General features: G+C 37.1%; 1 protein-coding gene across 1 annotated transcript in view; it reads left to right on the top strand.

Moving 5' to 3' along the window:
* Positions 1-11,955, top strand: part of DSE (dermatan sulfate epimerase) — a 55,553-nt gene extending 43,598 nt beyond the window's left edge. Inside the window, exons 3-5 of the mRNA XM_007954072.2 lie at positions 4,585-4,824; positions 7,768-7,975; positions 10,194-11,955. Coding sequence (XP_007952263.1) covers positions 4,585-4,824; positions 7,768-7,975; positions 10,194-11,955 — 2,210 coding nt within the window. The remainder of the gene's footprint in view (positions 1-4,584; positions 4,825-7,767; positions 7,976-10,193) is intronic.
* The last annotated feature ends 1,382 nt before the right edge of the window (positions 11,956-13,337 follow it).

The following is a 13,337-nucleotide window of genomic DNA, read 5'->3' as shown; positions in this document are numbered from 1 at the left end:
TGTTGAAGATTTTTGCATCTATATTCATGAGGGATATTGATCTGTAGTTTTCCTTTTGAATGATGTCTTTGCCTGGTTTTGGTATCAAGGTTATGGTTGCTTCATAAAATGAATTAGGGAGGAGTCCATCCTTTTGTATGTTTTGGAATAGTTTGAGTAGGTTTGGTGTCAGTTCTTCTCTGAATGTTTGGTAGAATGCTCTGGTGAAACCATCTGGGCCAGGACTTTTTTTTGTTGGTAATTTTTTATGACCTTTCCAATTTCTTCTTTTGTTATGGAATCTGTTCAACTTTTCCAAATCAGTCTGTGTTAGTTTAGGTAAGTGGTGTGTTTCTAGAAGTTTGTCCATTTCTTCCAGATTTTCAAATTTGTTGAAGTACAGTTCTTCATGTTGTTGTTGTTATGTGCCATCGACTCAGACCCAACTCACAGCAACCCCTCCTTGGGTTTCCGAGGCAGTATCACTGCGGAAGTAGATTGCCCCATCTTCCTTCTGAGGAGTGGGTGGTGGGTTTGAACTGCCAGCCTCCTGGTTAGCAGTCAAGTGCCTTAGGCACTACGCTACCTGATATTATCCTCTTTATTAATGTTGGTCTGTTGTGATGTTGACCATTTCATTTCTTATTCATGTTGTTAGTATTCTCTACCTCTTTTCCTTTGTTAAATTTTCCAGTGGTTTGTCAATTTTATTAATCTTTTCAAAAAACCAACTTCTAGTCTTGTTGATTTTTTTCTATTGTCTTTCTATTTTTTATTTCATTGATTTTCTGCTCAGATCTTTATTTCTTTTCTTCTGGTGACTAGGCTTTTCTTGCTGTTCTTTTTCTAATTGTTGGAGATGTTAGTTTAAAGTGTTGATTTTGGCTCTTTCTTGCTTTTTGATGTGTGCAATTATTGCTAGAAATTGGCCTCTGATCACTGCTTTTGCAGTGTCCCAGAGATTTTGTTATGTTGTATTTTCATTTCTCATTTAATTAAAGGAATTTTTTAATTTCATTTTTTATTTCTTCTCTTACCCAGTTGTTCTGAAGGAGGGTGTTGTTCAGTTTCCATGTGTCTACTCTTTTTCCGTTGATCTTCCTATTCTTGACTTCTAATTTGATGGCATTGTGATCTGAGAAGATGCTTTGCAGTATTTCATTGTTTTTAAATTTATTAAGGCTTGCTCTGTGGCCTAACATGTGGTCTATCCTGGAGAATGTTCCCTGTGCATTGGGAAGAAATATATATATTGTAGTGGTGTTGAGTGAAGTGCTCTGTAGATGTCTATAAGGTCAAGTTGGTGAATTGTATTGTTTAGCACTTCTGCATCTTTGTTGAGTATCTTTCCAGTTGTTCTATCTTTCATTGATAGTGGTGTATTAAAGTCTTCTACTATGACTGTGGAGTCATCTATTTGCCTTTCAACTCTTTTAAAATCTGATTTATGTATTCTGGGGCCCTTTTTTGGGTCCATAGATATTTATTATGGTTATATCTTCTTGTTCAGTTGATCCTTTTTAATCATTATAAAATACCCTTCCTTGTCTCATATGGTGGTTTTTGTCTTAAAATCAGTTTTATCAGAAATTAAAATTGCCAACAATGATAAATCATGTTATCATTTCCTTCGTTGGTGTTGTTTTAGTAGCTAAATATTTGTGCTTGTCCTCTTTCTTATTGTGACATGAAGGTTTATCATTTTTCTTTGAGGTTACCCTGTGATTTAGAATTTTCTCCTCAAGTTTATAACAGTACGTTCTATCTTGCAACTCTCTTGACTTCCTCGCCATTTAGAAGTTCTGTAACTATACTGTTTTTCTCTTCTTTTTGGTTTGTAGTTGTCCTCATTTGCCAGTTGATATCTCTGGTTCCCTGTTTATAATCTTGTAAGCTTATTTTACTTTGGATACTTCCATAGTTGTGTTGGTTTTTGGGTTAGGTCATCTTGTGCATTAATGGTTTGATTATTGTTTGCTATTACTGGCTGTCTGTTCAAAGGACTCTCTTTAGTATCTCTTGTAAGGTTGGTCTGGTTTTCACATATTCCCTTAGTTTCTGCTTATCTGGAAATCACCTAATTTCACCATCATATTTGAGGGACAATTGTGCCAGGTATATAATTCGTGGTTGGAAATTTTTCTCTTTCAGGGTTTTATATATGCCATCCCATTGCCATCTTGCTTGCATGTTTCTGCTGAGAAATCAGAACTTACTCTTACTGGTTTTCCTTTGTAAGTGACTTTTCATTTTCCCCATGATGCTTTCAGGATTCTTTCTTTGTCTTTGGTTTTGATGAGTTTGATAATGATATGTCTTTGTGATTTTTGTTTGAGGTCTATCCTGTTTGGGGTTCATTGAACTCCCTGAATAAATATATTCTCATCTTTCATCGTATCAGGGAAATTCTCTTCCAACAGACCTTGAACAAGTTTCTCAGTGGTTTTATTTTTCTCTTCCTGTTCTGGAATTCCAGTTACACATGAGTTATTCTTTTTGATGGTATTCCACATGAGTCTTAGGCTTTCTTCATTTTGTTTTGATCTGTTTTCTGATTGATCCCTATCCAGAGAAGTATTAAGGTCTTTGTCTTCAATCTCATTAATTCTGTCTTCCATTAATTCAATTCTACTCCTTTGCCCTTTCAATGTGTTACCTATTTCTGACAATTTAGTATTAATCTTCTGGATTTCTATCTGTAGATTTTTTATCATTTCTAATTTTTCATGTATTTTGACATTTTTGTTCCTATATTTTCTTCTGACATTGTTCTAGGGTTTTGTCTGTGTTTTCCTTAATTTTGCCAGTGTTTTCCTTGATCTGTCTCTCAGTCCTTTGACAGCACCTAAATATAATTCATTTGAACTCCCTATCAGGGACTTCCATGTTGCTTCTTCCTTAGGGATGTGTTTGGGGTCTGCATCCTGCTCCTTTGTTTCCACCACTTTATCTTGCTTCTTTGTGTGGACTGTGATGGTCTGTTGTCTCTGAGACATTGTGACATTGTTGTATTTGAATCTCTGTTAACTATTTTTGAGGAGCAGGTAAGGGTAAGTCAGGCTCTTCTTGGTGGTCCTTTATCGTTGGCCAGTTGGTGGAGAAGGAAGTGGTGGCTCTCACTCAGTAAGTGAAGCTGCAGGAGGTGCGGGTGTAGATGTGTCGTATGGGCACTGTTGTTGTCTCCCATTAACTTAGCCAAAAACAACAATTGAATAACCATCGAAAAAGTAAAAGCAAGTGGACAAAAACACATCGTGTAGACACACAAGAACAATAACCCAAAAAAGAAAAAAGAAAAGAAAAAAAAAAACCCAGCAGTATCTTCAGAGAGAGCAGTAAGATTAAAATGGTAGAGTAGGAGTGCTGATAGTGTAGTGCCAGCACTTGACTGCTAACTAGAAGTGTGGCGGTTCAAACCCGCCGGCCACTCCTCGGAAGGAAGGTTGGGCAGCCTACTTCCACAGTGATATCACCTCAGAAACCCAAGGAGTGGTCGCTGTGAGTTGGGTCCAACTCAGTGGCACATAGCAACAACAACAACAGGAAGATAATGAAGAAAAAAATGTGAAAAATGGAAAAAGAAAAACAAGGAATTGGTTTAACCATGAGAAAGAAAAGTATGGTAACCACGAACAGGGAATACAGAAAAAGCTTAAAACTACAACCTGGGAAGGGAAGAATAAAGAATAGTAATAAAATAAATGAAGGAATGAATGAGTGAATGAATAATTAACAATTTTAAGACAGACAAAAGCAAACTAAAATAACATCTGGGGTAGGACACCCAGTCCCCATCCAAGCACACAGACTGGGATGGAATTCCTGCTGGCCCAGAGGGTGGGTGGGAGTGAGGGATGGCTGCACCTCTGTTCACTAGGAGGGTGTGGGGTATAAGAGTAACAAGGGGAATGTCATAACTTTCTAGTCGTTGGTGTCTGGGATGTCCTTGTGGTTCTTGGCAAGTGGAGCCTATTCTTAAGTCCCTGGATTCTGGGAGAATGCCGTCACTTTAAATATCCAACATGGTCGAACCACTTGTAAACATTCATAATGACTACACTCTCCGCACAGGCTAAAGTCCACAGCTCAGCCCACCTTCTTCTTCACTGCTTCTTTTATTCTTCAGCCACCAGTGCAGTCCTCCTTGCAGGCCCTGGATAGGAGCCTATTTTTAGGTTAATTCTTAGGTCCTAACACCACTCAGCAATATCCAAGCTGTCTGTGACATCAGGATTGCTGCCAGACCACAGCTTTGTATGTCTCCTTTTTTGGTGTTTTCATGCAAATCCTTTTACTAGTTGGAGTTTAGTCCATTTCTGTATCTTTCCTCCAAAGCTCAGGGCTCCAGGATTATCTTCTGTCTCTATGTTAATTGGTTACCCTTTTGTGGAAGAGGGTCTGTGCAGTCTGCTTGCCTGTTCTGCCATCTTACCAGAACTCTCGAGTTTCATTGTTTTTAACTTATAACTTTGATAAGTAAAAGTTTTACAAATGGTGTTTTGTCTTATAAACTAGTCAGGTCACTTAGGATTTTATTTGGTCATATTTTTGTTTTTGCTTTGTTATAACCTTTCATCAGTATTTCCATATGTTTTTATCCTTTAGGGTATCTTCAAGAAGCCTACTTATGGACCAAACAAGTTCTGACCATCATGGAAAAATCTCTGGTCTTGCTCAGAGAGGTGACAGATGGCTCCCTCTATGAAGGAGTCGCCTATGGCAGCTACACTACTAGATCACTCTTCCAGTATATGTTTCTTGTTCAAAGGCACTTTAACATCAATCACTTCGGCCATCCATGGCTTAAACAACACTTTGCATTTATGTATAGAACCATCCTGCCAGGTGAGGAGCCAGAAATGGGAAAACATGAAAAGTATTATAACTTTTCCTGATTGTGAAGATGAGCAAGACTAGGAAAAGAAATGAGGTTCTATGGGTTTTAAATCATACTGAGATTAAAGATACTAAAAAATACAAAGAAGAATTGAATTCCAGAGTTGCGTATTTCCAGAGCATTTGGGGCACTAATGTGAGAATTTGTGATTTAGATATTGTAAAAGCTTGGAGCAAAATGGATCATATATAATTTCTAGCTCCCACAGTATTTTGACTTTTGCATATATACAAGCTCAGATACATATACAGACTCTCTTTTATGAATCTCAACAAAATGTAAGCATTTATGCTTACATTTTAATTTTCCTTTACATGTGATCCTCAATCAGTCCCTTTTTTGCTTTTAACTTTTCTTTCAAACAGTGCTTACATGATTCAAAAAGAAAGATTGTACTTACATATTTATGTTGAAGCTTTACTATATTCTTTAAATACTTGATTTAATTAAATATAAATTATAGAAAAGTAATTTTAAAAATTGCTATAAAACCTCTAATTTCTTGTTGCTGTGTAGCTTAGTCTTCTAATATAAAACTGGCTGTATATATATCTCCCTAACTAAGCCTAACAGGACCTATAACTCTAGCCCTAACACTAGCTGTTTCTTAAAATTAAATCTCAACCTAGCCTTGACGATAAACCTTAATGCTAGTCCTAATCCTAGCCCTCACTCCTAACTCTAAGCATAGTTCTAGTTCTAAAATTAATACTTTATATATACACACACACACACATATACATACATACACACACACATATATATGTACGTATATATATATAACTATATATATATATATATATATATGTATGTATATGTATATGTATACACACACACACTCTATCTAAAATGGTAGAGAAACCTTAAAAAAAAAACAACTCACTGCCATCAAGTGTTGATTCTGACTCATGGCGACCCCTTTGGGTTTCCGAGGCAGTAAATCTTTATAGAAGTAGATTGCCCAGTCTTCCTTCCATGGAGTGGCTGGTGGGTTTGAACCGTGAACCTTCTGTTTAGCAGTCAAATGCTTTAGGTACTACACCACCAGAGCTCCTTAGAGAAACTTTAGGAGGTAAATTTTTCATCAGGATGATTTTTTCTCCCTGGAGAAATGCAATTTTTAGCCAGTATTTTAAAAATCTTTTTGCTGTGGTTGTAAACACATGAATTGGTTAGAATCTCCATTGTTGGACCCCAAAAATACTGCTGAAGAAAAGAACTATTTTAGGATTTAGTTTAGACTTAATTTTGAAACATACTGCTTTATTGCTTAACATTCCAGAGAAGCCTGTTTTACAGTTCATCTTGGTAAACAAAGATTTTCTAAATCAAGAGACTTTTAAAAGGTCTCAGTGCTTTGTGATTTGAGCTTAGGTCTAACTGCCAGCAATATCAGTCAGGGCAAGGATCTGCTGCTGGAAAAGATAATATGAACACCTCTAAAAGGATTTATATATTTGTGTCAGTTAATTCCACAAACCTTTTTTAAACACTTCTTTATTGAACATCTGTGCTAGTCAGGGGATTTGAAGCTGAATAGAACACACCCTTTTGCTGTCAGGGAACTCTCAGACTAGTAGAGGATTTGGAAAATCTCCTTTTATAATGATTTACTTGGAAGACCATTTACCAAACTGTTAGGAGCAAAAACAATAGCTGTATATTACATAAATATATTTGTTGCAGCATTTTAGAATAGATTTCCATTTTAAGTCTGTCTATTCTCAACTACTCCTCGGAAGGAAGGTTGGGCATTCCTACTTCCGTAGTGATACTGCCTCGGAAACCCAAGGAGGGGTCGCTATGAGTCGGGGCCAACTCGATGGCAAATAACAACAACAACAACAATTCTCAACTACATTTTTTTCTTGGCTACTATTGGTATTATAGTAATGACTGGCCTAGAATTTTCTCTTAGTCATCTTTTTCAGGAACATCTAGAACATGTTCAGCTTTACCTGCTTTTCTATTCCTTCTTCTAATAGTAACACCTGGCATCATGGCCCTTGTGTTTTCCTTCTTTCTTTTTTTGTTACAGTTCCGGCAGTACATATTGGCAGAATATTCTCTGGGAATGATTAGGTTTTGTTCTATAGAAGTTCAGTTTCTTCTCTGAACCTTATATGCACTATACCTTCTAATTTACTGGAAGTACCTCGTGTTATTATTTTGTCCTAGGATGCAGGATGAGTTGGTGAGAGAACTACCACCCTTGCAGTAGTGTAGCCCATGTGTAGGGGTAAATCATTGCACGTAGCATGGACATAGGAAAATGAGGAACGTGGACAGTATACATAAGAATTAATAGGTGTGGCACTTGAATTATCAATGGCAAGTGGCCATATCAATGACATAGTAAATACAAATTTGCACTGAAGATTCATGAAAGACTTTCAGAGGAACTCTAATTAATTGATCTGAGGTGGAACATGGAAATTGTGTTTTTGTTGTTTTTATCCAAGATATACAATCGATTGCAATTTGGAATCAGGATTAACCTTTTCAAGATGGAATTATTTTCTGCTTTGAATTTTTTGTTGGAAATCATGTTAAGCAATCGAGGCATTTTGAATGAAATGGAAAAAATTTTTTTTGTGGTAACATGGATTCCAATACAATTAATGAGATACTTATGTCCTGAGGAGTCTCTGGTCCTGAGGTTGGTGGGATAAGGCCTGTTTGTTCTGATTCATCCAGTTAAAAGGCCCCCATCAGATGGTAACACACACTAAAAGTGGTATAGCAGCATTCCACTGAACCTCAGAGGTGGAAAATGTTAGGTGTGCACTATATGTCCCACAGGTCATGAAAAGGTTAAAGATCATCATTTATCTCTTTGTAGGCGTATGCAGTTTGAAACATTTCTTAACTCTCTCAACTTTTCCTCCTAGGGTTTCAAAGAACTGTGGCTATTGCAGACTCAAATTACAATTGGTTTTATGGTCCAGAAAGCCAATTAGTGTTCCTGGATAAATTTGTCATGCGTAATGGCAGTGGTAACTGGCTGGCTGATAGAATCAGAAGAAACCGTGTGATGGAAGGTCCAGGCACTCCATCCAAAGGGCAGCGCTGGTGCACTCTTCACACAGAGTTTCTCTGGTATGACCCGTTGGGTTTTGGAGAAATGGTACCCAGTAGCATGATTCATGTCATGTGCTACTTTTTGGCAACTTAAAATGAAAACTAATTTAAAACACTCTTAACCCTTTTTCCATACCACCCAAGTATATGCAGCTTCAATTCTGTTTGTATCACAGCATTTGAAACTTATTAGAAATATTTTATTATGTTTAAAATCTAATTACTGTTTGCCCTTTTGGTTCTTTTGTATTAGAGCTATCCCACACTTGGCCTATTTCAATAGATAAGTTTTGATTTACATCAGTTTTGGAATCTTATAAAGAGAAAACTACAAAAGTTAAACTGGATTATTATACCAAAAACAAAAGTGGTAGTAAAATTTTTGATAAATGGAATGTTATTCCATTACAAAGCTGTTACTAAATTTTCATAACTATTTAAGAATGTTTGACAATTTCATTTTGATAATAAAAGAGCCATGTGATTTTTTTTTTTTTTTTTCCTTTTAAGCCCACAGGGAGAAGCGTGGGTCTCCTTTTTTTAAGTAGTGCCAAATAGTTGTTGGCATCCAATAAGTAAAATCAGAATTACAGGGAACTAGCTCATCATTAATCAACCCCTGATGTCTTTTCAAGCCATATGAATTTGCATTCAATTCCAGGCTTTTTACAGTTTGATTCATTCTCTTTACAATAATTTAAACATTAAGGAGAAAAAAAATACTAGTAATGTGATAGTTTCACAGATGAACTGAATGTATTAATATACAGCAATTCTTGACTCTTGCAGGGGTTTGGAGTAATTGTTTTATAGTGTTCTAAACCTACCCATAAGTAAGCAACTAAGAGATTTCCATCAGAGTTAAGTATAGTGGTCAGATTAATACTAACCCTAATGTGGTTCACCGTCTGCCTTTACAGGAATATGGAAACAGAACAAAAACTGAGGGAAAGTTGACCGATTCAATTTGTACCTGTATTTGTTAAATCATATTAATTAAGCCAACATTATACTAGACAGGGAACTCTGGTGGCCTAGTGCCTAAGACATTTGACTACTAACCAGAAGGCTGGCAGTTCAAACCCACCAGCCACTCCTTGGAAGGAAGATTGGGCAATCTACTTCCGTAGTGATACTGCGTCGGAAACCCAAGGAGGGGTCGCTATGAGTCAGATCCGACTCGACGGCAGTGAGTTTGGTTTTAGTTGTTTATATACACACACACACACACACACACACACTAGACATAAGTAGAGACATAGTTTCTGATGTCCTAGGACTGAAACTCTAGAATAACAGGTGAAACAGCCAAAATCAAACATCAAGAAAATAACTCTATTTTGTAGAGTTTTTGAGAAAACTATGTAAGAACTAATAACATGGGTCAGCCTTTCTTCCCTTAAGCACCACATCATATGAATCTGTAGAGGCTGTTATGCCAAATCATCGAAGACAAATAATCATCTTCATTATTGTTTTAGGGAGCCTTGCAGATTCAGAAACCTGTGCTCTTAATCACTAAGAAAGTTTATTGTATCACTTTGATAATAAGCCACTTAATGTCCAAGGAGCATGACATCCCCTACACATTAAAAAAGCAAAACAAAACCTCTGGATCTGAGGTGGGCAGTGATAGCCACAATTATAGATCCCCCAAAACTAAATTAAACAGTTAATTAAAAAATGGAAATTCTACCCATTTATATTTTTAGATGGTACTGGCAATACATTTATCTAATATGTGGAGTTCTACCATATTTTTATTTAATTTTTATAAGAAAACAATACCAAACTTTCAGTAACAGAAGTTATTACAGTCCAATACATCAATAAATTCAAGAATCTAGATCCTTACATGGGTTCCCTAGAATAGGAGCCCCTCCACTAGAAGTTTGGACAAAGTGCTTAAATCTATGAGCCCCAGAAGTTTGGTACAGCACTAATCAAGTAAAGAAGGGTCCATGTGATGATTACATAAAAAACTATCTCAGGTTCAAGCCCAAGGTCACAACTCATAAAGGTATATATACTCTTTTCCCATTTATGAAGGCTTTTCCTCAGCTATTCTGATTATCAGTAGGTTTTTTCAGAATGGTCCCTAATAACATTCTATGTAGCCATTCTCTGGGGAGCATCTGTGTGTTATTTCTCCAGCCACATGCGGCATCACAGTTCTGATGTGTAGTTTTCACTTCCACCACAGTGAAATTTAATTTTAGAAATTGGATTCTTTCAGGTATGATGCCAGCTTGAAATCTGTTCCTCCTCAAGATTTTGGTACTCCTACACTGCATTATTTTGAAGACTGGGGTGTTGTGACTTACGGAAGTGCACTGCCTGCAGAAATCAATAGATCTTTCCTTTCATTCAAGTCAGGAAAGCTTGGGGGACGTGCAATATATGATATTGTGCACAGAAACAAATACAAAGATTGGATCAAAGGCTGGCGAAATTTTAATGCTGGACATGAACATCCTGATCAAAACTCATTCACTTTTGCTCCCAACGGTGTACCTTTCATTACTGAGGCTCTGTATGGGCCAAAGTATACCTACTTCAACAACGTTTTGATGTTTTCCCCAGCTGTGTCAAAGAGCTGCTTTTCACCCTGGGAGGGGCAGGTTACAGAAGACTGCTCATCCAAATGGTCTAAATACAAACATGACCTGGCAGCTAACTGTCAGGGGAAGGTGGTTGCTGCAGTGGAGAAAAATGGGGTAGTTTTCATCCAAGGAGAAAGTGTGGGAGCTTATAACCCCCGGCTCAGTCTGAAGAATGTTCAGAGGAATCTAATCCTCTTGCACCCACAACTTCTCCTCCTTGTGGACCAAATATACCTGGGAGAGGAGAGCCCACTGGAGACAGCAGCAAGCTTCTTCCATAATGTGGATGTTCCTTTTGAGGAGACAGTGGTAGATGGAGTCCATGGGGCTTTCATCAGGCAGCGAGATGGTGTCTATAAAATGTACTGGATGGATGATACTGGCTACAGTGAGAAAGCAACCTTTGCTTCAGTGACATACCCTCGAGGCTATCCCTATAATGGGACAAACTATGTGAATGTCACTATGCACCTTCGAAGTCCCATCACCAGGGCAGCTTACCTCTTCATAGGACCATCTGTGGATGTTCAGAGCTTCAGTATCCATGGAGACTCTCAGCAGTTAGATGTGTTCATAGCCACTAGCAAACATGCCTATGCAATTTACCTTTGGACAGGTGAGGCCACAGGGCAGTCTACCTTTGCACAGGTCATTGCAGATCGTCAGAAAATTCTTTTTGACCGGAGTTCAGCTATCAAGAGCACCATTGTCCCTGAGGTGAAGGACTACGTTGCGATTGTGGAACAGAACCTGCAGCATTTTAAGCCAGTGTTCCAGCTGCTAGAGAAACAGATCTTGTCCCGAGTTCGGAACACAGCTAGCTTTAGGAAGACTGCTGAGCGCCTGCTGAGATTTTCCGATAAGAGACAGACTGAAGAGGCCATTGACAGGATTTTTGCCATATCACAGCAACAGCAGCAGCAACAAAGCAAGTCAAAGAAAAACCGAAGGGCAGGCAAACGCTACAAATTTGTGGATGCTGTCCCTGATATTTTTGCACAGATTGAAGTCAATGAGAAAAAGATAAGACAGAAAGCTCAGATTTTGGCACAGAAAGAACTGCCCATAGATGAAGAAGAAGAAATGAAAGACCTTTTAGATTTTGCAGATGTAACATATGAAAAACACAAAAATGGTGGCTTAGTGAAAGCCCAGTTTGGACAGGCACGGATGGTGACAACTACTCACAGCAGGGCCTCGTCACTGTCTGCTTCATATACCAGACTCTTCCTGATTCTGAACATTGCAATTTTCTTTGTCATGTTGGCAATGCATCTGACTTATTTCCAGAGGGCCCAGAGCCTACATGGCCAAAGATGTCTTTATGCAGTCCTTCTAATAGACAGCTGTATTTTATTGTGGTTATACTCTTCTTGTTCCCAGTCTCAGTGTTAGCATTGTTGCTATAATTGCATGATCATTTTGTGATCGCAAGAGTCTATGTAAAAAAAGAAAAAAAAAATTGCCCTCATTTGTTATTGGATTTTTTTTCTCAGATACATTTTAACAAATTAAGGTGAAGATGATTTTCAGATAAGGATACAAGGACGTGGAGAAATCAGAATTGGAGCAAGCAGAGAATATATCAAAGGAATAAGAGTAACTGGGTAATCCCTTGGTGTTTCTGGAAGTGATTTGCTTTGTTAATATAGCAGGTCATATAATACCTTGTAGAAATTTTTTAAAAATCTGGTTTTTAAGTAATACGTTTTTCTTAAGAGAAACAAAAATGATTTAGACAGAATTGGATTTGATTAATCTTTATTTAATCATATTAGCAATTTCCAGATGCTATTTTCTGGAAAGGACTGAAGCACAGAATTCTAAGAATACAGATTTTTTTTTTTTTTTTTTTTTGATGGTATAGTCATGTTGAAAAATAAGTGTTGCTAAGTCCTGATCTGGTGGTGTGAGTTTCCTTAGAGAAGTTGTGCTTCATTAAATGCACAGGATCTTATTGATTTGTTGTTCAGATAATGTAGTAGAAATGATGACAGGAGATCGTTGAAAACTCAAAATACATTTCCAGTAGAAAACATTTCTATGAATGTTTTGTTTGATGCCAGTCTCTGCCCACATTTCGTTGATTGCTCTTATCCATTCATCATTTGTTCAGGAAGTCAGGCAACGGCAGATCATTTTGCATTTTCCTGATATGGAAAACTATTCCAAACCTAATGACTAAAATAAATAAAATATTTTATAACCTGAAGGTTGATGTCAATACCAAAGAAGATGGGGAAGCTAAACTTCAGATATGATTTTTATGTTTTTTTTAATAGAAAACTTTTCAAGTTTATTTTGCTAAATAAACATTGTAATTGTGACTTTCCTGTAGTGTCTTTCTCTTTTGTTACATTACTTTCAAAATGTATGAGTTTTTTTCTGAAATCCTTGAAGAGAGATGTTTATTTAGACATGCATTAATTAAACTTACAAAGTAGTGTTTGAATCAAAGCAAGTAACTTCTCTATTTGTTTTACCTTTTTCTTGTTTGGACATTTAAATCTAAAACTAACTTTGGATATTTAAGTAACACCAAACTTAAAAACAGACAGTTTTCATAGTTATTTTCATATTTTCATAGTTGTTTTCAATCAAATCCTCAGGAGATAACAGCAACATAGAGTTCTGGAAACATATTTCAACAGTTTACCTGTGAAAGCTGGAACCTGTGTAAGGCAGAAACCTATTAGAGAAGGAAAACAAGTGTTTTCCACTAACACAAGCAACAGCAAAGTGCTCAGACTGCACCCTGTCAGAAGTGGAAAATCAGT

This window comes from Orycteropus afer, unplaced genomic scaffold (assembly GCF_000298275.1).
Source record: "Orycteropus afer afer isolate SDZICR_OR568_19922 unplaced genomic scaffold, OryAfe1.0 scaffold00430, whole genome shotgun sequence".
In the NCBI taxonomy this organism is placed as follows: domain Eukaryota; kingdom Metazoa; phylum Chordata; class Mammalia; order Tubulidentata; family Orycteropodidae; genus Orycteropus; species Orycteropus afer.
The sequence above is the reverse complement of the archived record's forward strand: the minus strand, read 5'-3'. Positions and strand labels throughout refer to the sequence as shown.